The 23,209-nt window shown below is 51.3% G+C and overlaps 9 protein-coding genes across 9 annotated transcripts; 5 read left to right on the top strand and 4 right to left on the bottom strand.

Annotated features, from left to right (window-relative positions):
* Nucleotides 1–855: 855 nt before the first annotated feature.
* Nucleotides 856–2,967, bottom strand: pacC (putative C2H2 transcription factor PacC; the record flags this gene model as incomplete). Its single annotated transcript, XM_040817095.1, has 3 exons — nucleotides 856–2,243; nucleotides 2,298–2,583; nucleotides 2,668–2,967. The coding sequence occupies 3 exons, from the start codon at nucleotides 2,965–2,967 to the stop codon at nucleotides 856–858; spliced, it is 1,974 nt and encodes a 657-aa protein (XP_040666020.1).
* Nucleotides 2,968–7,933: 4,966 nt separating this feature from the next.
* Nucleotides 7,934–9,619, bottom strand: ASPVEDRAFT_884442 (uncharacterized protein; the record flags this gene model as incomplete). Its single annotated transcript, XM_040818321.1, has 3 exons — nucleotides 7,934–8,024; nucleotides 8,058–9,182; nucleotides 9,237–9,619. The coding sequence occupies 3 exons, from the start codon at nucleotides 9,617–9,619 to the stop codon at nucleotides 7,934–7,936; spliced, it is 1,599 nt and encodes a 532-aa protein (XP_040666019.1).
* Nucleotides 9,620–9,947: 328 nt separating this feature from the next.
* ASPVEDRAFT_39691 (cupin domain-containing protein) lies at nucleotides 9,948–11,094 on the bottom strand. Its single transcript, XM_040811981.1, has one exon. The coding sequence runs from the start codon at nucleotides 10,916–10,918 to the stop codon at nucleotides 10,241–10,243; it is 678 nt and encodes a 225-aa protein (XP_040666018.1). The 5' UTR covers nucleotides 10,919–11,094; the 3' UTR covers nucleotides 9,948–10,240.
* Nucleotides 11,095–11,509: 415 nt separating this feature from the next.
* ASPVEDRAFT_51482 (putative PHD finger domain protein) lies at nucleotides 11,510–13,627 on the top strand (the record flags this gene model as incomplete). The annotated part of the gene is made up of 2 exons (XM_040814482.1): nucleotides 11,510–13,429; nucleotides 13,487–13,627. The coding sequence occupies 2 exons, from the start codon at nucleotides 11,510–11,512 to the stop codon at nucleotides 13,625–13,627; spliced, it is 2,061 nt and encodes a 686-aa protein (XP_040666017.1).
* A 327-nt stretch (nucleotides 13,628–13,954) lies between these two features.
* ASPVEDRAFT_557697 (uncharacterized protein) lies at nucleotides 13,955–14,883 on the top strand. Its single transcript, XM_040815115.1, has 2 exons — nucleotides 13,955–14,236; nucleotides 14,297–14,883. Exon 2 carries the CDS (start codon nucleotides 14,342–14,344, stop codon nucleotides 14,738–14,740), a length of 399 nt encoding a protein of 132 aa, XP_040666016.1. The 5' UTR covers nucleotides 13,955–14,236; nucleotides 14,297–14,341; the 3' UTR covers nucleotides 14,741–14,883.
* Nucleotides 14,730–16,563, bottom strand: ASPVEDRAFT_39689 (Gfo/Idh/MocA family protein). Its single transcript, XM_040811980.1, has 4 exons — nucleotides 16,167–16,563; nucleotides 15,416–16,117; nucleotides 15,256–15,346; nucleotides 14,730–15,194 (listed from the first exon to the last, which is right to left on the bottom strand). Exons 1-4 carry the CDS (start codon nucleotides 16,351–16,353, stop codon nucleotides 14,930–14,932), a joined length of 1,245 nt encoding a protein of 414 aa, XP_040666015.1. The 5' UTR covers nucleotides 16,354–16,563; the 3' UTR covers nucleotides 14,730–14,929.
* Nucleotides 16,564–16,773: 210 nt separating this feature from the next.
* On the top strand, nucleotides 16,774–18,083 carry ASPVEDRAFT_39688 (dihydrodipicolinate synthase family protein). The gene has a single exon (XM_040811979.1). It carries the CDS (start codon nucleotides 16,869–16,871, stop codon nucleotides 17,874–17,876), a length of 1,008 nt encoding a protein of 335 aa, XP_040666014.1. The 5' UTR covers nucleotides 16,774–16,868; the 3' UTR covers nucleotides 17,877–18,083.
* Nucleotides 18,084–18,624: 541 nt separating this feature from the next.
* On the top strand, nucleotides 18,625–19,903 carry ASPVEDRAFT_127369 (NAD(P)-dependent alcohol dehydrogenase; the record flags this gene model as incomplete). The annotated part of the gene is made up of 5 exons (XM_040806450.1): nucleotides 18,625–18,699; nucleotides 18,755–18,782; nucleotides 18,827–18,886; nucleotides 18,934–18,975; nucleotides 19,023–19,903. 5 exons carry the CDS (start codon nucleotides 18,625–18,627, stop codon nucleotides 19,901–19,903), a joined length of 1,086 nt encoding a protein of 361 aa, XP_040666013.1.
* Nucleotides 19,904–20,269: 366 nt separating this feature from the next.
* ASPVEDRAFT_60996 (F-box/WD repeat-containing protein) lies at nucleotides 20,270–22,891 on the top strand. Its single transcript, XM_040815556.1, has 2 exons — nucleotides 20,270–21,729; nucleotides 21,782–22,891. Exons 1-2 carry the CDS (start codon nucleotides 20,753–20,755, stop codon nucleotides 22,752–22,754), a joined length of 1,950 nt encoding a protein of 649 aa, XP_040666012.1. The 5' UTR covers nucleotides 20,270–20,752; the 3' UTR covers nucleotides 22,755–22,891.
* Nucleotides 22,892–23,209: the final 318 nt, after the last annotated feature.

The raw sequence follows: 23,209 nt of genomic DNA, 5'->3' as shown, positions 1-23,209 counted from the left end.
GATCGGCACATGGGCTATCGGTCCTGCAACTCTGGCTTTGTCCTGTCTTATCGTCTTTATTATAGCCCTAAACAAGACCACCCAGACGGTTAGTGGAGCGACCCGCGAGAACGAAACGCTCTGATGGCACGCTGCACCAAAACTTGATGATGTTTTTCCGGATGCAGGCAGCGACAACACTCGACCACTCCAGACTCGACCTTTCTCTGGTTCCCTGCAAGTGACTCTCGAGAACACGAGAGATGCAAATAAATAAGCGCATCTTTCCTACTGCTTGTCCATGGATCCAGTCTTGACCTTCTGTTTGCGTCATTCCCGGCTGCCATCCCTGCGACCAAGATCGCGATCGCTGGAAGGGCTGTGGAATGCTTCCACGCCCACTTTCTGGGCCCTTTTTCTTTAAGGGCACCGTAGCATTAATCCACGGCCCACTGGGCTAACCAAATAAACACGATCGAAAACGGTCAGGGAAGGTCTCGATCAAAACAGCTCGGGCTTGCCTTGGGTTAATCACCCACGTCGAGTACTACTTGCTTTGTGCAGCTGGTTGCAGATGGCCGCTTTATTCCCAAAACAAAAATGTACGGAGGAGAAAAGTAGTAATGGACTAAATGAAGATGGGATTTGATTCCACAATCGGGTGGGGAGGATATAATAATAACAAATACATCAATGGAACGTCCACTGGTAGAAGGCAGTAATTTCAATAATTGCAATCGCAACTAAGTAGTAACTCCGATAGAACTCATCCTAATGAAACCCTCTAACGCCGACAAAACATAGGAAACAGAACGAGTGGGCTATGGGCATCAGAATATAGAACCAATTTTCAAACAAAGCAGACTTCCAATCTGTTTAGCTAGGCATTTTGGAATCTCCGTCCTCGTCCAATCCCCGCAGTGTTGGGTACATCACACTGTCCCCGTCGTTCTTCATTGGGGCAGTGGCTGGTGAGCGAGGAAGGGAGCCGATTTCAACTCCCTCCATGTCCTCATCCGCCCTCGACTCTGGCGACCGCGCAACATTGCCATTCTGTAGTTCCTCGTTAAATTCGCCCCGCTCCAGGCGGTTGGCAATGTAGTTGCGCAGGTACTCAATGAGTCTGGCCTTCTCTACCCATTCAGACTGGACGTCCGACCGATCGGCCACCTCGGTTGCAGCCTTGGCGGTCCGCGTTACATCATCGTCCTCCTCACTTGGCGATCCCGAGTGGAGAGCGGGGTCAATCAGACTGGACGAAATTTGCTTGGGAGTTCGCTCTCCAGACTCTTTGTCATCGCTGGATAGATCCATCTCCGAAGCGGCCCGCGAAACAGGGCGCGCTCGTTGCAAGGTACCTCCAGTGTACCGACGACGCTCGTCATTGTCGAAAATTCCGCCTAGAGTGGAGGGTGGCGCAGCGCCGGACGATGCCGGGTAACCAGCAGCCATGCCCTCAGTTGCTGAGGGAAGACGAGGGTACATGCTGGAGCCGCTCTCATGAGGCGGTGAAACACGGTGGGCAGATGGGAGGGAGATCGGAGACCGGCCCGATGTGTACGACTGCGCACTCGAGGGAGGCGTCAATGCAGGCGTGCTGGCAGAAGGAGAATGTGCGGATGTGTTTGCAATGATAGGGGCGCCGGCCGCGGCTGTGGCATGGGCGGAAGGTAGCTGAGTAGGCGGCGAGTGGGTTGCGCGGTAAGCCATGCCACCGTGAACATAATGCGCACCAGGCTGTGCGACACCAGCCGCCGCAACGTTGTCATCGTTCTCGTAAATCGTGTCTTGCATTTGTTGCAGGAATTGGTCGATGTTGATCAAATCGCTCTTGGTGCGGACATTGCTCATTGGGGGAAGGTGGTATGGGGGAGCAGGGTGACCACCACCGCCGTACGAACCACCAGCAGCCACTGGAGCGGGCATTGGCTGGTATTCGGGCAAAGGAGCAGTTGTCAATACGGGCAAAGATAGATTCTGCAAACTGAGCAGGCGCTGGCCCACAGCAGCGTAGGAGTTGGGGTCAAACTGGCGACGCTTGAGATCGCCGAAGAATTCGTTGAGCGCATCATATCCACGCTTCTTGGACTCGTATGAGGCGTGACCAGGTTCAGGCCCAGTGTTCAGGGCATAGTAAACGTTACCGTAAGACGGGTTCGATGGCTGAGGAGGATGATGAGCCTGATAATACTGAGGCGGTGCATGGGCGTATCCCTGGCTGGGAACAGGGTTCATAGTGGGCTCAAAGTAGTGAGGAGCATAGCCTGGTGAATCAATTAGTCTGTAAAACATATTATAGGCGGGCAAAAGGGACATACCCTTGGCGGCTCCAAACATGATATCAGGGTTGCGCGAGCCAGGCTCTGGTGACCGCACCAGAACTGAGTCGTCGGCATGGGTTTTGACGTGCTTCTTCAAATCCTGGGGACGCTTGAATGCCTTTCCACAGAAATCACACTTGTGTGGCTTCAGAGGAACGTGGACTCGGATGTGCGAGGTGATATGGTCACGTTTCACGGTGGTAGTCCGACAGCTACCCCATTGGCAAGTCAAGTTGAGGTTGTTTGTGCTTTTTCGGCCAACATGGCGCTCGCAAACGTGTTCCTACGAGGAAAGCGAGGTTAGCTGTTTCCGTTCCAACCGATGCAGTCAAACGCGACCGTAGCGACAGGGTAAATGCCTACTTACATATAAAGTCTCTGCGGTAGGGAGCTTTTCCGAACAGCCCTGCCACATGCAGGTGAGCTCCTCCGCTGGACGAGATGCAGAAGAGGCCGATGATGAGGCACCAGCAACAGGAGAGGTGGCATTTCCGTTAACTTGAGGGCTGGTCACAGCGGCAGTGGCAGCAGCCGCCGTCGCGGTCACAGATGGAGAAGCGACCGACGATACCTGCACAGCAGGCTGCTGAGGAGTTGGTTGTTCTTGTGGCGCCGGCGCAACCACAGGGGCGGCCACGGTCGAGGCTGCTGTGTCTTGGTCCGACATTGCCAAGAGATTTCTTGTCGTTTCTTGGTGTTGAGCGGAAGGGGATTCAGCACTCTGAATCGAAATCAGAGCGTTTTTTGTCGCGAAAAAAGAATCACCAGTCAAACAGAGGCCGATTTGGTGATGGCCAGTACGCAAAGTCGAATGTGATCGATCGCACACGGTCGGCCAGAGTACCAGAGACGCGTGTCTAAACAAATAAGTACGTAGCAGGACAGCAAAACGGGTAGTGATGAGAAGAGAAGGGGGGGAGGAGAAATGTGGGAAAAGGCCAAGTATAAGACAGAATGACAAGAAATAGGAAGAAATAGGGGAAGGGAGGAAAGTCTTGGGAAAGGGGGGGGGAGAAGGCTTGGGCAGTGCGGACTGAAAAAGCCGAGCCTTTGCCTAGAAACACAGCCGGGCGGACTTCTTGGGGACATTCAGCCGGACTTTTCCTTGGCTTTTTGGGCCTTTGCAGAAGCCCAGAGCCACTCCTTGTCGGGACCGGGCCAAGCGTGCGGGGCAGTGGCGTGGTAGCGCCGAGCACTAGCGGTACTGTGTGGTACTATGGCGTATCTTACTGGTAACTTTCCCTCCATCAGCACTTGTTCAGATGATTCAGATGAAATGGATCCATGATCCGAATTGGAAACTGCCCTTCGAGTACCATGCAGCGTCCGTGATAATATTATTGCGGTTACGATAGGATGAACCAATGGATTTGTTGTCAAGTCGCTCTATTTCGCCAAGCAATGAAGACCACTAGTCCAGCCACGTGATTGTTCATTTCAGTAAAAAACGCCACAGCGCTTCCACACTGCATGCGACAGGCACTTTCGTACAGCACATATGCAAACACCGGGCCCAATTCTAGTTAAAGCATTGAAGCAAATGGGCTGACTCCTTCGGTGTTGGCTGTCTGGCCGTATTAGTTATCTCTCTGACTCGTGTCTGACAGTAACCCAGGTGCGTTTCAACGTGATGAAGAAGCGAAGTTGGGGTCTCCAGAATAATCATGGATGGGGCCCGCGGACCCCCTTGGGCCCAAGCGGATGTGCGAAACCCCGAGTCGTGGAAATAATACAGTCAGATTACAGGACCTGGTACTCCAGTCTCCAACGGACCAGAGTTCAGACCTCTTGAGGTCAAAGAACGTGCTCATTATTAATATTAGTCAAGCTCTTAAATCCTCAGGCCTTCTCGCCGAATTACTGCAAATTCTCCAGATTTTCTGGCCTTGGAAAATATGTGCGCCTTTCAATTGGTTTGATTAGGACAGCCAGAATGCGCAGTGTTGCCCCCTTCTCCACATGCGAGAGTTAGCCACGGTCATGGCCTTGGCTCAACAATCCCGCTCCGTGGACAGTCTTGGAAGCAATTCTTGGACAAGAGTCTTGGAAGCCTCGGCGAGGTGGAGGGCCAACTTAGTCAGACGAACATGGCAACCTCGCTTTGGCTACGTCCATTTTCCCGAATAATGCTGCCTGTCCTGTCTGACTTTGAGTGCTGGCTGGCGATTTCCTGTTTCGTCGAACTCAAAATGCTGGGTGAGCGCTCCGGCGGTACGTGTGTCGTCTCCCAGCCAGCAGGACACATCCATGATGCTTTTTGCCGGCACAGCAAGTCCACGATGAAAATTGTCCGTTTTCTAAACATCAAAGCAAGCACGTCAAGTGATTGCGCAGTATGTTGCACTGCAGTCCTCAGGCGTCCCTACTCCAGGATAACCCGGTAATCTGGTATGCTACCAGCTGCCAAATCATTCCCCGAGATTGTCCCGGGGCGACCACAAAGTTAGGTTAGCAGGCCATTCACACGGTATCAGAAATGATTCGCACAGATTCGCAGAGTCGCTCCCGACACTGGGTCATCCTGCCCTCCCCTCCCCGATCCCGGTTCTGATATCGGCGAGGGCCCTCCTCCCTGGGTCCTGGGCAGCGGAGGTATTACGCATTGCGTGCATCTGCCATGGAATGTTGCTTGGCAAGACGGAGGAATGATACCAGCCTGTGCTTGGGCCTTCGCCCTGCCCACCGATAGCATGCGGGCGCGCCAAGTGAACCGCCAAGGCTACATGACCTCACTGTCTGGCTCGGAAGCCATGTAGTTTGTAGCGATAACTTTGGGTCTTGATCCAGCGGAGCGCATGAGGCATTCTAGAGCATCTGCGATGGAATGCAAGGAATCTGGCCAGCATTTCTATCAAAGACAGACATTCCATGAGGCTTGGCGTATGAGATGTCCAGGTCTTAGCGAATCCTCTTTCCTCATGCAGTCAAATGAGTAGATGCCATAACAATCAACGTCCATTCTATAATTGAAAATATGTTGTTCCCGATAAGTATACACTCACTTTCACAGCCTGAGGTGCAGGTGCTTCTATTGTCTGAGTACTAGTGTAAATACAAAATATATATATATAGCTATAACTAGACATAACATTCATTCATAACGCAGGGTCAACGAACCAAATGATATGCCAATTACAATGAAAGCGTCCATGTATTAACACCCTTTCAATACAAGATATAGCCTTGCATGGCCTTCTGCTTTTCAGAGGTACTGGCTGTTGGTATGAGCTGCTATCCTGGTCTCATCTATCTACTCCCATCTCTTAGTATACATGGATCTTCATCCGCTACATACGACCCTTAGGTATTTTTCTAAAGCCTAGCTCTCGATTATAGGAATATTCGACACCAGTAAATATACATAAACAGTCACTCCAATATTTCCAGTTGGGCTTTGTTGTACTCAGAGCTCAAACGCTGTTTTCAGCCTTCTGGTTTCAGACGCTACTTACAGTGAGAAGAAAACATAACACTGGAGAGGAGTCGAAATTTCGGCAGAAACCTGTGGGAGGCACTTACAATGGAGGACTACGTCATCCATAAGGGAGTAGGAGTATATCAGGTACACTGTAATCTGTGGGTGTATATAAATTCATACGGAGCCTCTGGATACCGATCATGTCCATCTACTGTATCACGATGGGTTATGGAACTGACTACCTTTTGCTCGGGTGAGAATACACGCTGGCTCTTTGTAGTGATTCCGGAAATACAGAGTTTAGATACACTTCCTTCTCGTCTTCTACCTCGTCATCAAAACTTTCTTCTCAACCATCGAGTTTCCCCCACCAACACAACCCTCATCTGCCTTCTCTCAACAGTAACACAATCTTCGGCCTTTTCTTATCTTCACCAGGACACTTTCTTCCTAGGCTTTGATTCCCGCCAGGACAAGTGGTTTATTCCATTGCAGAGACTTCTTGAGATATTAGATGCCTGGGGCGAAACCCATTCCGGGATTGAGCTTTTTCTAGAGCCATACCTAGAGATGGCAGCCCTATGCTGTTGTGATCTTAGCAACGAGGAAAGATTGAAACCAGAAGCATTCATATCGCTTACAACGAAAGAGTTGTTTGAGCAGTATATGATCCCTGATCCAATTAATCTTACTGAGGATGTGCTTGAAAGATTTGCTCGTCCATCATGTATTAAAGCTCTTAGGCTGCATGACCTTAATCAAACCACCTTCAGGCCAGAAGCATTGTTCGGGATTGCACAATGTTTGCCCTGTATTAGGGACATAAGTGCTGGGGAAGGACGATTCATACCACGAGCTGCCCTAGTAGCTCTTCGTGAATGCAGACAAGGCAAGTACTTGACCTTTCTTCAAGTTTCTCATCTTGCGCTAACCGAGTGTCTCCATGGATATTCATAGATATTACCGAATGTCTTAAAATCACTGCCAGATTCCCTTGAGATATTTAGCTACGAAACGTACAAATTTAGAGAGCTTGCATACAACCCAGAAGTAAATGCCGCAGATTACCTATTCTCAACGGGACTTGACAGCTTCTCCATTGCACTCCGCAACCTCAACATGCGTCTTCGTGAACTTCGTCTGGATTCTGTAAGAATCAGCAGTTCACTTTTCTGGCCCAGCCCAGCAGAGCCCACGGACACCATGTGTGACCCACATTGGCCGAAGCTTGAGGTTCTGGATATTAGGGCTATGCCACCATATCGAGCTGATGGTACGCTTCTCACATACCTCACAGTACTATCATGGTTATGTACTAAATATAAGTAGGTCATATGGCTAATCGACAACTATCCATCAATGCCATCGGATTCGGAAGTTGATCAAGACTCAGATAATTGGGTCTATGTTGATAGGGGCTTTTACAAGTGACGTCTCGTCCAAAGCCAGGAGCTTGATGCAATCTACCAGGCCATGGGGTGGGCTACACAAAATATGCCCCAGTTGCGCAAGTTGAATTTATCATTGCACTCAGGGTTCGGTACTAACCCGTCGGACTACTTGAATTTCGATCGAGATGTCAATTCGAAAAAGTGCACTCTATCTATAAAAACATGTTGGGAGTACTATGTCGGAGAAGATGTTCTCTGCTTGGGGTTTGCAAGACAAAAGAGCAGAGGAGTTTCGACAAAATAAGACCATCGCTTTCGACTATTGGCCATAGACGTGTGTGTGTGTATGTGTTTTGGTGGTCTCTATTTGATTTTCGCTTTTTCTCAGTATGTCATTCCCTATGTTCCAATGCTCTAGTCTTTCCTTCCATGTACGGTGATCGTTCACAAAACCATCAGAGATTTTTATCGTGTGTCAGAATGTGAGAAATACGTCAAAATGTGTAATTAAACGTCAATCTTGTTCTAGCTAAAGGATAATCGATGTTTTTGGTTATTCACCAGGCTTACTACTTCCTCAGAAGGTTGCGCGCATGAACATCCGTAAGTAGTTCTTCCTTGGATTTCTACTGCTATCTTGCTTTTAGCACAATAAGTCAGCTGTCAAATTCATTAAGTTCTGAATGGAAATGTGTTTAATCTTGCTAAATAAGGCTTATTCGATTTAAATTAAGGTATATTCTCTTGGTAAACATGTGGACTACTCTACGAACCGTAGAGAGATGTACATTCATGTGGAGTTTAGAAAGCGCAGTGCAGGTAGCTCAGAGATGCTCCTCAAGCGTGTTTGTATCAACGCAGGTATGAGGTGCCGCATCATCATCCCCCTCTTTACAGGCGTCTTGAGACGTCGAGCTAGACTGCCAATTAATGCTGTGTGCCACTAACATGGACACCAGGGCCTGCAGCGTATAACGAGCATCATTACCGGCATTGTGCAAATTCCATCCAGATATTCCCAATTCATATATGACCGCGCCTAGAGATCGTGGTTCTAGTTCACCGCGAATAAGCCGAAAGGATGATGCAGTGTCGATGTGGTCGGCGAACTTAGAAGCTCCACTGGACTCTTCAACCATTTCTACTTTTGCAAGTTGAAGATACTGGACATCGGCATCGAGATTGTGGCCGACGAGCACCAATGGCCGAGGTTTTCTGTCAGGACCGTCAAAGAAGGTAGGATGGGCGAAAATATTCTGGACTGTGGTTGATACACCATCGGATGAAACCCATTCACTAGTACCAAAGTCGAAACTTCCGGGGCACCCGCGGACGTACAACCGGTTGACATGGTATGCGTACTCTTGTACTCGGAGATGACGAGACTGTATACGCGAAACCCAATCCTCGCTTTGTTGTCCCGGCGCAACGCCTATGAGGTCACGAGTGTCAAGGGTTGAGATGCCTATTTCTGTGACTTGAGTATGACAACGCTCGTTGACCTCGACATCGACACTAATAAAGATGGGCTCTCTCCAGAAGGGATAGGGAACCGGTTTGTCCACTGCCAGACGCGGAGGTTCTGGGCCGGGATGAGAGTCCTCGTCCCATTTGCAGTCGATCAGGTCTGAGGGGTCTACACGCAGGCCAAGGTAACACTCTGCTCGTCTGATTGCATCCTGCGTGTCCAAGTCGCGTTGGATACGAAGGCGTTGCTTCTTAGCTTTAGACTTGGATTTGGACTTGGCCGAAGAGACAGCTGCCTCCATCATCTTTTCAAATGCTATCCACTGCTCGTCCATTTCACCTGGTCGAACTTTGAGACTGCCTTCGGACGGGATATCCGACTCCAGGCGATCTTTAGTGGCCCGGCTGTCCGAGTGTCCTAGGAGGGTAGGCTGCGGGAATCCGTCACGGTTGAATCTGAGAACAAGCCCCTTCTCTTCATCGGGTGGAAGTGAGAGATTACATTCAAGCGCGCTGTTAATGTCTCGAAAGAAATTTCGGACCTGGGACGCAGGAACGAGAACGAGCGGGCGTCCACCGAGACGAGGGGGTGCATGGATATAGTATCTAGGTACATTAGTGTTGGTTATCGAGAACTAGGACAAGCGAGGAAACACGTACAGGTCCCAGGACCTGTCCCAAAACTGACTCTTGTCAAAGAACTTGCTTGCCACGCGCTGCATAAGGTCTCCTCGAATGTAATGGTATGGAAACCTAGAAATGGCTGTCATGGGGCAGAATGTGCCATCGTGAGGGCTAGGTGCAGTATCATGAGGGCTATTCACGGCATCGAGGACTGGAGGTGTACTGTTTGCTTCTTCGACGGAAACATTGGGCTTGTTGGGTTCATCTCCAGACGCCCCTGAAAGAGTGTGGACTGTCTGATCAGCGATAGCCGGCTCCACAGCTGGGACCGCAGGAGGTGTAGGACGGAGATGAGTGTTGATCTGAAGTAGAGCTGAGTCCTGGGAAAAGAGGAGCTGCAGGCGCTCTGTCGCACCCATGATGCTGACTGTTCAGACAGAGTCAATCGCCGCTGAATTCAGAATAATCGCGGATCGGCGAAGAGGAAAGGAAGAGAAAAGAGGGATATGGAAGGGGAAAAGCAGTCGAGGTCGGCAGACGGGCTCCTGTCTTGCCTGTTCTTCCCTGTCGAGGACTGCAAACGGGGATTAAGTCACACAACAAACGGCACACTGCCCTCAATCTCCCGAGTGAATCCCACCAAAAGAGTCTACTGTGGCACATGGTGAATGCTGAGGTGTTAAACTGGGCGTGAGATTGAGAAGAAGAGCAGTTTCAGTTTTGAGCGAGTTGAAGGCATTGTTGATCGCGAGCAAATTGCGGGTATTACCAGCATTCGTCGTCGGTTGCAGGGTCAAACATGGTAGATATTTAAAAACTTAGTTCAACTACCTATGGATTCTCAGGATATAATCTTGCGTGTCTCAATAGGCTTAACCGTACGCTGCCATGTTCTGGGGCCTTATTTCCACCCCGAAAAGGGAGATGGAATAACAGACTCCAGCATCCTCCCCGATGGCGTTCTCCAAATACACTAGAAAGTTCAAAGCATTACGCTATGTCTTAGAGTACAGTTCATGGAATCTTAAGCCTCTACAGGCTTAGAGGCTCGTCCTAGGCTGCGCATTGCTTCCGTTCCATCTTCTGCAAAGTCCATTCGCCTTGTCTCCAAAAACAGGATCGTATTTGGGCTTCGGAACCGACCATACGCTTTCGAAGTCGCCTCCAGTCGCGACGAAGTCCCATTTGCCTCCGTTATAAGCCCCCATCATTGTGAACCCATCCAGTTTGATCTCCGATAAGGCTTTCTTCGGGTCATCGGCCTCAATACCATGTCCTGACCCCGGTGTCATGAGCTTGAATGCCGCCTCCGGCCTTGCCTTGTGTGTCTTGTGTGCCACACCTGCTGGTATGATAAACACGTCGCCAGCTTCAGCGTCCAGCGTAACTCCTCCTTTTTCCCACGCAGAGCCGTATGTGTTCTCCACCATATCTGGCGAGGTGTCGGCAACGCCAAATCGAATAGTGGCTGTTCCAGAAAGGACGGCCATGCACTCGTGCGCTTTCGAATGGTAGTGAGATACTTGAGTGTCGCTGTAGCGGAATATCCACTGCACGTCCCATCCATTCTTGGTGAACATGTCCCATACTTCACCTGGGTCACAATGTGAGGCGCCAGCCTTTTTAGTTAGGACATTTCTGTAGTGAAGTAAAGGCCTCGGCGAGTTTGGGATGAGATCTGTGGGGAACAAATGATATTGTCTCACTTCGACGACCATCTTGTAAATGTCTTGAGGCGTGAATATAGTGTTGTATGAATCTTGGTCTGATTACTCCGTGATTTGATAACACCGCGCTCCTCTGACGGAAAACTGGTGAGATTCCTCGAGCGGGCCATCGCCTATGATATAAACCTGCTTGGACCCCTCTCCAAAGCCGAGAGACTCGGATGGGCATCCGATTCATGGTGACAACTATGGGGAATACACCCACGTGATCGGGTCGGCAATGACGCCGGGAATAGCTTAGTCATTGACAGCTCCAGATAGTCACGTGCACAACTCAGCTCTGCTGGGGCGGAACAGCATTGAGCCGATGTCAAGGGATCTCCGCGTCGCCCATTACACGCCTTGTCCCTGTATCTCTGCCCAGTCACGTCGGCACCTCACTTGCTTGTCGCATTCCTGTTCGCTTCCAGCCTTGGCTCATGCCCCTACACCGAGGCTCTCTTACTTACCCTTATGGCTGCACCATCACGCATGGTGTCGCCTATTGAGCCCTGACTACCGTCGTTTCCATCTCCTGCTTCTCCCTATATCACCAACCACCCTCCGCCATCGTACCCCCTGTTGCTTTACTTACTAGCTGGCATGGCGGAGTTCAACAATGATACGGGAGGGGTGATCCTGGATGGACCGTTTGACCCTGATGCTCAGGCCACCGTGACTGACTTTATTGATTACACCGAATACCTCCCTGCTGATTTACTCCGTTCTCTTACTCTCATTCGTGGCCTAGATAAGCGTTACCTAGACAGCGCGCAGGATATCCATGAGCTTTCCACGAAGTATGGCCAGCTTCCCGATCTCCCTTCTGACACGCGTCCGGACCCTTGCTCTCTGCGCCGAGATATATCAGACCACCTTGATAGCGCAATCAATGCTCGCGAATCTTCGTATGCCGAGGCTTGTCGTTTGTACGATGTCGTCGACCGCCATTTCAACCGCCTAGACTCTATCAGACAGAAACTCGAGGCGTTACCAAAGCCCCCTTCGCGCGAGCCCACCCCTCCTCCGCGTGTTACCAACGCGAAACGCCCGCGCACGAGTAAAAAAGGTGACGATGGACCACCCACAACAACCCGAATTACACTGCGCTTGGATGGTGGGAGAGGTAGCCAGAAGTCGAGGAGCCGTCGTTCTTTGGTCGCAGAAGATCATCTTGCGGGATTGCATCCTGACTCTCCACTCGCCAGTACCGAGCATTCAGATAATGAGATTGAGTTTAAGTCTACTCCCACTCAAACCGCGGGCCACAACAAGAAAAATAAATCATCACGCCGCTCAAGGCCTTCAGGAGAGTCAGTCTCCGGACTGAGGGCGTCTGCAGGCATTTCAACTAGCAGTGCTCTGGCGATGCTGAAGCCTCCTCCTGAAGATGCAAGACCGGGAAGCCAAGATTTACCATGGCTGCGCCTGACCGAGTGGGAGATGACTAAACTGCGAAAGAAGATGAAAAAGAACGCGGTTTGGCAACCGAGTGAGGTGATGATTCATCGTGAACTAGCTATTCGCGGCCGTGGATGGGAGGCATATCGGGCAGCGAAAGCAGAGGCCGAGCGCAATGGGACCGAGTTTATGGACTGCGACGACATCATGAACAATTTCATCCCTGGACTCCTTACCCGTCGAAGCGACGCAACGAAGGACACCGAAGGCGTTGTTGAACTGAAACTGAGCAATCGAGGCATGAAATTGAACGAAGCCAAAAAGCTCAAACGTGAAAACCAGGCGAGGGAACAAGCCGCCTTAGCCGCTGCGGAGGCAGAAGAAGCCAAGCGACTAGGTCAGCTCGGGTCCACCTCTCAAGGTTTTATCTCCAACGGTGCTGATCGTCCGCAGGAGTCTCTGGCAGTGGCGGTCAAACCAAGCCGATTATTGAAAAAGCGGAAATTCGACACGAGCAGCAGCCCGACAGTTCCGGAACACGACGATCTACCCGAGGACGTTGAGAGTCGACCTACACGAAGTCAAGCAAAGCGTCGGAAGATATATAGGGAAGCTTCACCGGCAGATGAGGCGCCTGGCATCAAAGTAGATTCGCCCGAATTACCGACACCAGCAGCAGCCGTACTATCCACCGTGACCAGGTCAAGGGGAGGGCCCACTTCGACGCCATCAAACTCTCGACCTCCTTCGCGCCACCGCTCCTTGGCCGCGGCAGACCCTGTTCTGAACGTGGCAAGGGAGCTTCGTCGGAAGAGTGCTACACCTGCCAGAAAGACCCCGGCTCCTGAGGGATCTCGCGCAGCCAGCGTCAGTGCGCCCCCTCGGCGTCGCAAGCGACCTGCCCCTGGGCCAGTGTCAAACGGCCCGAACGGTGGCGCCGCAGTCAGCTATGGACGCCGCAAGGCTAAACCGGGTAGGAAGCGCATAGGGACCCGAGAGCAGGGACAAGACATCCGCATTGATGAAGATGGCGTGCTCGAAGAAATCGATGTCAACGAACCGCGGTATTGTCTCTGCGGAGACGTCAGTTTCGGGACAATGATTTGCTGTGAGAACCAAGACGTACGTGCTTCCCTCTATCTTCCAACTTTATATTTTAATCCTAACCTTCATCAACAGTGTGACCGAGAATGGTTCCACCTCGACTGCGTCGGTCTTTCCGAAGTTCCCAGTCGCACAACCAAATGGTACTGTCCTGAATGTCGAGCCAAACTCAACAAAGGCACACAGGGTGCCACCAGACACAGCTCCCGTCGGTGATGACAGTGCCGCTAAATCAATGGGACACGATACGAGACTTATGAAATTGCAATTTTGTTTCTGGGAAATCTAAATTTGGCGAGTTCTAGGCTTTTAGATCAGAGTCGCATGGCAGAGCTAAGGACGGATGGATGGTCGGCGCTGGGAGTTTGTTTGTCTATTATCACCATATCGGTGTTATTCTCGGAGCCTTTAGTCTTTGCATCCAGTACTTTCCATATATCATCCGGTGTTAACAGTCCAGGGCCTAGAATTTCATGCTCATCATTTTACCCAATCCATACATCTGAGCTATCTTAACCTCACAAGTATGCCGACATTGACAATATCGGTGAAGGGTGAGATTCACCGTTTATACATAACCGAATACTTCACCTTTGGGTAACATTAATATCCTCCCTCACTGCTGGCGCAGATATGTACTATTATAAATAGGCCCTCCACAGCCTTCTTCAATGAGAAGATATGCACTTCTTCTCTCTAAGTTGGCCGCAGAGTATTTCCACAAGTTGTGAGCCCGGCTTAATCATTGTTAGCATCCATCATCTATTGGTCAGCAATCATTTCGTCCCCTTAGGAACTCCTGAAGCTATTCAACAGTGATCATAGGTACCCATCGACCAGCCTCCCCAACTTGTTTACTCGGCTCACATCTTCACTTATACAAAGCCACCCCAAGTGTCCTTCTTATCCTCAGCCTTCCAGTTATTCAGAATGCGTTTCAACACCATCATTTCCGCCACTACCATGCTGGCCACCGCGGTCTCCGGCCAGCACACCGTCAACTGCTGGGGCAAAGCCCTGCACGCCGACATCGAGATGTTTCCGGAAGCCACCAAGTTCATCCAAAACGGACAAGACCGCGTGTCAGTTGGGCCGAACGGGTGCAAGAACCTATACTGCAGGGACGGTATGAGCTTCCGCTTCTGTACCGACACTGATATGCCTCGCGTCATGGGCAAGAGGAATATTATTGATAGTATTAATGTTCTTGCCACTGAATGCAGGGGCGAATACAAGGGAAAGACAGTTGCGGGCGGTGTTGTTGACCACCCTGACCACTGGTCTGTGGTTGTCCAGTCGCAGGATGACTTTTGTCAACCTCGTTATTAAACATGGCTATGGAGTGTCTATTTACATAGATATCCTTGCTTATTGCTCGCCCGGGGATAACATATTATGAATAGGCCTTCAGTTTTCCTTAGCTGCATTCAATAAGATATCGACTTCTTTATTTGAATATAGAGTATTTCCACAGGACCGATTAATCCACATACATATAAAATAAGGATGTTATATAACCTATTTAACAGTCCACTTTCCATCAACCTCCCCAATATCAACAGGCCTCTTCTCATCCAGACTCACACGCCCCGCATGCAGAATCGCCGTCGTAGCAATGGTATTCTTCAGCGTCGGTAGTGGTCGTGCGTCCAGCTGGTCGAGCGTTACCCGGCCTTCGTTTAGCGCTGTGATGGCGTCTATGAACTTCTCGAAGCTGATGTACCCGTACCCCGTTTGGCCGCCAAAGTTTCCTTCTTCGTCGGGGGCGTAGCGCATGTAGAATCTGGTTAGCGAGCGTTAGCTTTTGGTCAGATTTACTGGCAGAAGGGGAAGGAGAGACGTACGGGTTTAACCAGGCGAGTCCGGAGTCGTCGCCAGTGACGTCGTAGCCACGCTTAGCTTGGTTGATGCGGACTTCGCCGTTGGCACCCATGTCTATTGAATGCTCGTTAGTAATCGTTTTAAGCTACATAAGGGGATCGTGCTGGGAATGACTGTCCGTACAGTGGAAATACTGATTTGAGTGGACACCAGCCTTCTGCGGCGCCGTCCAGGAAGCGGTATACACTCCCGTTGCGACCTTGCCGGGCTCGGTCTTGTGCTTCCAGTCCACGAGCAGCGTGATTGTGTCCTCTGTCTCGGGGACACAGCCGAGCTCGACGGCTGTTCCTGTGGAGGCGCTCGCAGTCACGCGAACGGGGGTATAGTCGTTGCCAACCATGGAGTCGCAGATATCAACATGGTGGCTGTTGAGGTAGTAGGAAATATCACTCTCCTTACCGGCCCAGGCCTTGAAGGTCTCGAGCTGGAACTTGGGCTGGCTCATGTAAGAGTAGAAGTAGTTGAAGTCGCCGAGGGTTTTGGCCTTTGCGCGGGCATCGGAGTAGGCGGGGTCGAAGCGCTTGTGGTGCTCGACGAAGACGAAGACGTTGTGTTTGCGCGCGGTCTCGACAAGCGCGATGTGTTCGGGGAGGGTCTTGACGGCGGGCTTGGTCACGAGGACGTGGATGCCACGCTCGATGGCGTAGATTGCGATAGGGAAGTGGGTTGGGTCGGGGGTGAAGATTGTGATTGCGGAGCCTTTGGGGAGGGCGTCAATGGCGGCTTTGTAGGCGTCGGGGTCGGTGGCATTGTCGGCGGGGAAAGAGGTGAAGGAGGTGTCGAGGTTGTTGTAGACTTGGGTGATGTTTTTGTGGAGGTGGTCGCCTTGCCAGGTTAGTATTTTTTTCATCATCAGAATGTATCAGGGACGTACGGATTCCTGGGAACTTGCGTCCTGAGACGCCGACCATGCTGAGGTCGCCTACTTTTCCGCGTCGGCGGAGATCAAAAAGACTCAGTCCGACAACGCCGACTTTCTTGTCTGATCCAGAGGCGGTGCCACCGACATAGCCAGTGGTGTATTCACCAGTTCCTACCATTAACACGCTGGGAGGGGCCATTTTGAAGCTGTATCTGCTAGGCTATGGGATAGATATGGATGGAGGGGTGAGGGGAAGTAGGCAGAGAGAGACTGAGGAGGTGGGACAACGCGCAAATATAGCCCGACGAAATGCAGCAACCCTGGCGTTTTAAATCATAGCCGGGGCAAATACTGAGCCGGAATAATCACTCAATGGACGCAATTTTGCCTTGAATTGCCGGGATTCAGGCGGTTGTGCTTCATTTCAGTGACGAAAGTAGATACGGTCGGCATTTGATGGCCCGAGCTCAAACAGGAAACTCAGTTGCCGATTGGTGGAAATTCGCCGCCCGGTGCTTCTCCGGTTAAAGGTGGGGCACGTGGGATGAATTGTGACTGACTAATCCCGATCGGGCAATCAGACGTGGGGTTGCCAATTTACTTATACAACAGAACTATACCCCTCTATATAAGGCTCAGCAGCCCTGCTCTTATTCTCTGCATACTGCAAATCCGTCATCTTGAATTCTGGACTGTACATAGAAACCTAACAAAATGCCTCTCACACCTCTCCGCCCCGGAGTATACGCTCCAACAATGACCTTCTTCAACCCCAACACTGAAGACCTCGACACCCCTGCCATCCGGAAGCACGCCGTGCGCCTCGCCAAAGCCGGTCTCGTCGGGCTCGTCTGCATGGGCTCCAACGGTGAAGCCGTCCATCTCACCCTCGAAGAAAAGCAAACCGTCATCCGCGAAACTCGCGCCGCCCTCGATGAAGCCAACTTCAAAAACGTTCCCGTTATTGCCGGCGCCTCAGAGAACAGCATCCGTGGCACAATCCAACTAACCAAGGACCTTGCCGCCGTGGGTGCTGAGTATGCCCTTATCGTCCCACCAAGCTACTACCGCTACGCGACAGGCAACGACGAGACGCTATATGAGTACTTCACAGCAGTCGCAGATTCCTCGCCTCTCCCTATCATTCTGTATAACTACCCCGGTGCCGTCGCGGGCATTGATATGGACTCGGACCTCATAATCCGCATCTCGCAACATCCCAATATTGTGGGCACCAAGTTCACCTGCGCCAACACGGGCAAGTTAACGCGGGTCGCGCGCGCCCTGCACGCCATCAAGCCTGAGTCGCCGCTTGCGCCAACCAAGTCCTCTGTTCCTGTTACCAAGACTTCCGCAAACCACGAGTACGTTGCCTTTGGCGGTATTGCGGACTTTACGCTGCAGACTCTGGCTTCTGGCGGGTCGGCAATTCTAGCTGGTGGCGCGAATGTTATCCCCAAGCTCTGCGTGCAGGTGTTTACCCTCTGGGGCGAGGGTAAGTTTACGGAGGCGATGGAGGTGCAGGGTTTGTTGAGCCAGGCGGACTGGGTCCTGACTAAGGCTGCGATCCCCGGGACAAAGAGCGCGATTCAGTCTTACTATGGGTATGGGGGTTACCCGAGACGGCCATTGGGGAGACTCGATGACGCGCAGGCTAAGGCTGTTGCGGATAAGATTAAGGAGGCCATGGAGGTGGAGTTTAAGCTGCCTGATGTTGCGTAATTAGCAGAATCAATACATTTTCCCTTCCTTCTGTTCTCAACGCGTGAAAAAAAATTTCGAGGAATCGTCGGCCGCGGGGTATGTTTGTACCGCATTCCCGTAGCAACGGAGACAACTCCGAGCATTGCCCCGGACGATGTCAGGTCGACTCCACTCCCCACACAGTGCCCTGCATACAGCTGTAATTGAGCACTGATAGGTGGAAAAATTGGTCCGAATTGCGGGCGAAGTTCATCCACCTATCGTGAGTGACATCCGAGAGAGCATTTCCCTGCTCGAGGGGTAAATGTCGAAATCGATAAAGGCCGGGCTGATCGTGAATATCAAGAATTTTGCAGCTGGACGAAAAATAACATGGTCGATAAAGGCCGGGTTGATCAGAGGTAGATATGCATCCTCCCGTCTTTGTTGTATAATCACTGTCTGTTCATGAAGGCACAGGATCCTGATCATCCCGGCCTTTCTCGATAGAAAGGCTCAGAACCCTAAAAGTAGGAATAATGGAACAGTGCCCAACTTGAGTGTCATGCGAATTACCAGTTTGGTCGGATTTTGGCTCCAGCCGACCATTACCGTGGCATTGAGTTGCGATCCATCCCACCCCACTCTGTTGGGGGAAAGTAAAATTGGTCAGGCTCGTGTCGAGACTGACTCCAAACGAGGAGATAAATATCGGCCTGTGCCCGAGGAAAAGGCTGCCCTCAAACTGCACTTTCTGTCTCAATCCTAATACCATCCGAAAGTAAACATGCCGTATCCCGAGGAAGCCGAGGGGTTCCAGGTTGACAGCCCGGATACCTATACCGATTTCAAGAAGCGCTTCGTATGTCGAATTTTCATCCTCCAGGAGACTCCTCGAGTGACTAATACCTCTGCAGTTCAAACTGAAGCCATTTGGCGATTATGGTATGTGAATCGCGGTCTGGTATTTGATTGAACTGACAAAATAGACATCGACGTCAAGATAGAAGCGTGCGGAGTCTGCGGTAGCGATGTGCACACAATTAGCGGTATGTTCGCCCGGTCAACAACGACGGAATATACTAACAGGTTATAGGTGGATGGGGATCCCAGAACTTCCCCCTCTGTGTCGGACATGGTAAGGCGCTGAACAAAAGAGCAAGCAAGCATCCAATACTGACAGAGCAGAAATCGTCGGCCGTGCCATCCGCGTCGGTCCCAAAGTGACCCTGATTAAAGAGGGCCAGCGCGTCGGTGTCGGCGCACAGTCATACTCCTGCGGCGATTGCAAGCAGTGCAAGAACGGAAACGAGAACTATTGCCAGGTGCTCGCGATCGACACGTACGGCGCCGAGTGGCCTGACACTGGGATTATCAGCCAGGGTGGATACTCGTCGCACGTCCGCACGCACGAGCACTGGGTCTTCCCCATCCCCGAGTCGCTGCAGAGTAACCTCGTCGCGCCAATGCTCTGCGCCGGGCTGACCGCATACTCGCCCTTGGTCCGCAATGGTGCCGGACCTGGCAAGAAGGTCGGAATTGTTGGCCTGGGCGGCATTGGGCACTTCGGTGTCATGTTCGCCAAAGCTCTGGGCGCAGAAACATGGGCGATCTCCCGGTCGCGGGCGAAGGAGGCGGATGCGCGAAAGCTAGGAGCCGATGGCTACATAGCTACAGCGGAGGAGGGTTGGGAGAAGCCTCATTTGTGTTCCTTCGATATAATCATCAACTGCGCGAACTCTTCCAAGGGATTTGATCTAGAGAAGTACCTCTCCATGATGGATATTCATGGTCGATGGATCAGCGTTGGGTTGCCCGAGGAGGAGGGACAAGTCATCAAGGCGCAGAATCTGATTTCTAATGGTGTTTTGATCGGAGCTAGCCACATTGGAAACAGACAGGAGACGTTGGAGATGTTGCAGCTGGCGGCTGACAAGGGCCTAAAGGGGTGGGTGGAAGAACTGCAGATTGGCAGCGAAGGCCTGAAGGAAGCGATGGAGCGGATGAAAAAGGGAGATGTGCACTATCGGTTTACAATGACGGGATATGACAAGGTGTTTGCATAGTCTACAGAAGTGGTAGAAGCGATAGAAGCGATAGAATCGAATATTATTGTATGTTGAGAGCACACAGGGTACTTCTTCCAGAAGGTCCCCATATTAGCATTACCCGCTCCTCAGGTTCGTGCTCGCCGCAGTCCGGGGAAGTGGATCAATAACGGGGGATCGATCTGCTGGACATGAAGATTGTTCTTGCGGAGCCCGGGGAAGAAACGGGGATTTCACGGAGAATCAATTGACGGTGGACAAATAAAATAGAACAAAAGTTTCCATCAACCACTGATTGCATGCAATTTCTGCGCAGTCGCCACACCATCCAGTCTTTGTTGGTTGGGAGGCAAAGGCTTCACCGCCCCGGGCTTTCTCTCAATCTTCCCTGTAAGAACTAAAAATGCATGTTTTTTCTCCCCGATATTTTTCAGGCGCTGATTTAACTTCCTGACTTCTCTCCTCGCTGTCTCTCCTCTCTCTTTTGTGTTCTGTTTCTCGTCTTTTTCTTCTATTCTTCCCTCGCTCCGCTCCCTCTTTTCCCTTCTAATCGGTGTTGTTATTGTTATCGGGCATTTTTCGGTCGCCTTATCTCCTTACTATACCAACACCACCTCCCAGACAACCATTCTCAGCCCTCGAACGTGTCTTACTTATGAGTGTCTTGTTTCAATTTTGATACCCCCAGGCTCCCAGAGCTTAAACGCCCCTTGCTTTTGTCTTACAACACGCCAGCCTCTCGACTCGTGCTCGGGTTCGGGTAAAAAAGGGGGATACTTATCAACAACCCGCTCCTGAAACCACTCAACTTGCTTTCCGCTTGAATTATCCTTAATCACGCCAAATCGGCAGATATTATTATTCATAATGGGTCCGCGAGATAATGCCCCTCCTGTCTCCCACCGACGCCGCCCGTCCCTATCGTTCAAACCCCGACCGCGGTTCGCGACCGTCTCAGCAGTATCTACCACCTCGACCTCGGCATTTGGACACGACTCGTGGAATGACTTGTCCCTTGTGGACTCGGGAGATGCTATGGCAGATACCGTTTTGGAAGATGTGAACCACTTCCCCGAGCCGGCCCATCGGCGTCGCGGGGCAAAGAGCTTCTCGAATCTCCGCCACCCGGTGGATGGACTGCGCGCACTTGGCCGCCGTCTGTCAGTTACGCTCCGCGACAAGTCATCGCGCACGTTCACTCATGCCGATCATCATGGGGGTACCCACGATGGCCAGGAGCATAACTTCAATCGCCGCAACAGTGTTCCTCACGGTTTCTCGATCCCGCTTCCAATTCCCGGCAATGGATTGGAGCCTCCAGTCCTGCCCAACCATATCTACTCCGGTGCTGCCGCTCGCGCTGCTGCGGCGGCTCAAAATGAAATGGTACGCAGGGTGGAGCATATGAAGCTGACCCCAGACTCGGAGAGTGGCATTGGCATCGTTCTACAGGATCGTGCTGATTTTTCGCATTTCGAATCGGACCTCGTTCGTCGTGACCCCTTGGCGTTCTTTCCCACCGAAATCATGTCCCAGGTTCTCTCATATCTCGATCCTGAGTCTTTGATGAGGAGTGGATTGGTTTCACGTGCTTGGAGCGAGCAGGCCTCCTCCCAGCATATTTGGCGTCATGTGTTCCGCACTTGCTACGCTAAACGCCGCCCTGCAGATGTTGGAGCTAGGAAAGCTCCCTCTGCTGGACTCAGCAAGGATACATTTAATCAGGACTGGAAGAAGCTCTACCTCGTCCGCCGTGCCTTGGAGAATCGGTGGAAGGAGGGCAAAGCAGCAGCAATCTACCTTCAGGGACACACAGACAGCGTATATTGTGTCCAGTTCGATGAGTATGTTAACCAATCCCCCGTCTGTTCTGGCTCGTCGCTCATTTTCCTCTAGGGACAAGATCATTACTGGCTCCCGCGATCGGACAATCCGCGTCTGGGATGCTCATTACCCATGGCCGTGCCGTAAGATTATTGGGCCGCCCCCTGCAGACGTCTCCTATAGCGGTCCGGTTCAGGATATGGAGCAGCAGGCGTCGGGAAAGTCGCCCTTTCTTACCGTTCGCCCTTCTCCCACTCCTGTCGCTGAGATCGTGGATCCGCAGCAAGGACCAGAAGAGTACCATACTGCATCTGTCTTGTGCCTCCAGTTTGACGATGAAATTATGGTCACCGGGTCTTCTGACTATTCCTGTATTGTCTGGGATATCAAGAACGATTACCGACCAATTCGTCGCCTCGAGGGACATACGGCTGGCGTGCTGGACGTCTGTTTTGATGATCGCTATATTGTCTCTTGTTCTAAGGACCACACGATTTGCGTTTGGAATCGGCAGACCGGGGTTTTGGTGAAAAGCCTGCTCGGCCACCGCGGACCGGTCAATGCTGTCCAGCTACGTGGCGACCTGATCGTCTCTGCCAGTGGAGATGGTGTCGCCAAGTTGTGGAACATTGCATCTGGTCTGTGTGTCAAGGAGTTTGCTAGCAAGGACAGGGGCCTTGCGTGTGTTGAATTCAGCGACGATGCACGGACTGTTCTCACCGGTGGGAACGACCAGGCGATCTATCAGTTCGATGCCAATACCGGCCAGCTGGTTAAAGAGATCGAGGGTCACACCGGATTGGTTCGGTCCCTGCATCTCGATAGCATGAACCAGCGGATTGTTAGTGGGAGCTACGATACAAGCGTCAAGGTCTTTGACACTCAGACCGGAAAAGTCACGATTGATTTCCCCGGCTGGACTACCAGCTGGATGTTGAGTGTGAAGTCGGATTATAGACGGATTCTGGCTACAAGCCAGGACTCCCGTGCGGTTATTATGGACTTTGGATATGGCATAGACGGCATAGATTTATTGGAGGAGTAGACAGCATCTACATTAGATCTTTTGAATTCTCGTGCGGGACCTGAGAAAAGTCATAGAGGTTTGTTAGATCATTTGTCTTATCCATCTGTTGGATTTTTGTTTTCAATTGGCTAGCGATAGAGATAATCTCTTGGCGTTTAAATATACTTTTCATTTTCTTTACATTGTGTAAACAGCTCGAAATAGGTAAAAGCTGAGCAGACTAAACTGGACATTGATCGTAAGCCTTGCGGCCTGAGGTGTCGATCGCCTGAAACTGAGAAAGGCGGTGATTGGCCTCGAGGGGCTTAGCGTCAACAAAGGCAGTCGAGTGGGTTTGCTGTCGACAGAAACCGACAACAACAATAATAAACTCAACTTCACCTTCATATTTACTCGTCCGAGACGGGAAACCAACACACAAATAACCAGGGAACTCCTGATCAAAACTAGAGACATTTGTCTTCTGCCAATCT

The sequence above is a fragment of the Aspergillus versicolor genome (genome assembly GCF_001890125.1).
Source record: "Aspergillus versicolor CBS 583.65 unplaced genomic scaffold ASPVEscaffold_3, whole genome shotgun sequence".
NCBI lineage: Eukaryota > Fungi > Ascomycota > Eurotiomycetes > Eurotiales > Aspergillaceae > Aspergillus > Aspergillus versicolor.
The sequence above is the reverse complement of the archived record's forward strand: the minus strand, read 5'-3'. Positions and strand labels throughout refer to the sequence as shown.

Coding starts and splice junctions, on each gene's coding strand:
- ASPVEDRAFT_39688 (XM_040811979.1), top strand. CDS start 16,869: ATGCCTCTCACACCTCTCCGCCCCGGAGTATACGCTCCAACAATGACC.
- ASPVEDRAFT_557697 (XM_040815115.1), top strand. CDS start 14,342: ATGCGTTTCAACACCATCATTTCCGCCACTACCATGCTGGCCACCGCG.
- ASPVEDRAFT_60996 (XM_040815556.1), top strand. CDS start 20,753: ATGGGTCCGCGAGATAATGCCCCTCCTGTCTCCCACCGACGCCGCCCG. Junction 21,730..21,781: donor TATTGTGTCCAGTTCGATGA/GTATGTTAACCA, acceptor ATTTTCCTCTAG/GGACAAGATCATTACTGGCT.
- ASPVEDRAFT_39691 (XM_040811981.1), bottom strand. CDS start 10,918: ATGGTCGTCGAAGTGAGACAATATCATTTGTTCCCCACAGATCTCATC.
- ASPVEDRAFT_39689 (XM_040811980.1), bottom strand. CDS start 16,353: ATGGCCCCTCCCAGCGTGTTAATGGTAGGAACTGGTGAATACACCACT. Junction 16,118..16,166: donor ACGCAAGTTCCCAGGAATCC/GTACGTCCCTGA, acceptor TAACCTGGCAAG/GCGACCACCTCCACAAAAAC. Junction 15,347..15,415: donor CTCAAATCAGTATTTCCACT/GTACGGACAGTC, acceptor AGCATTCAATAG/ACATGGGTGCCAACGGCGAA.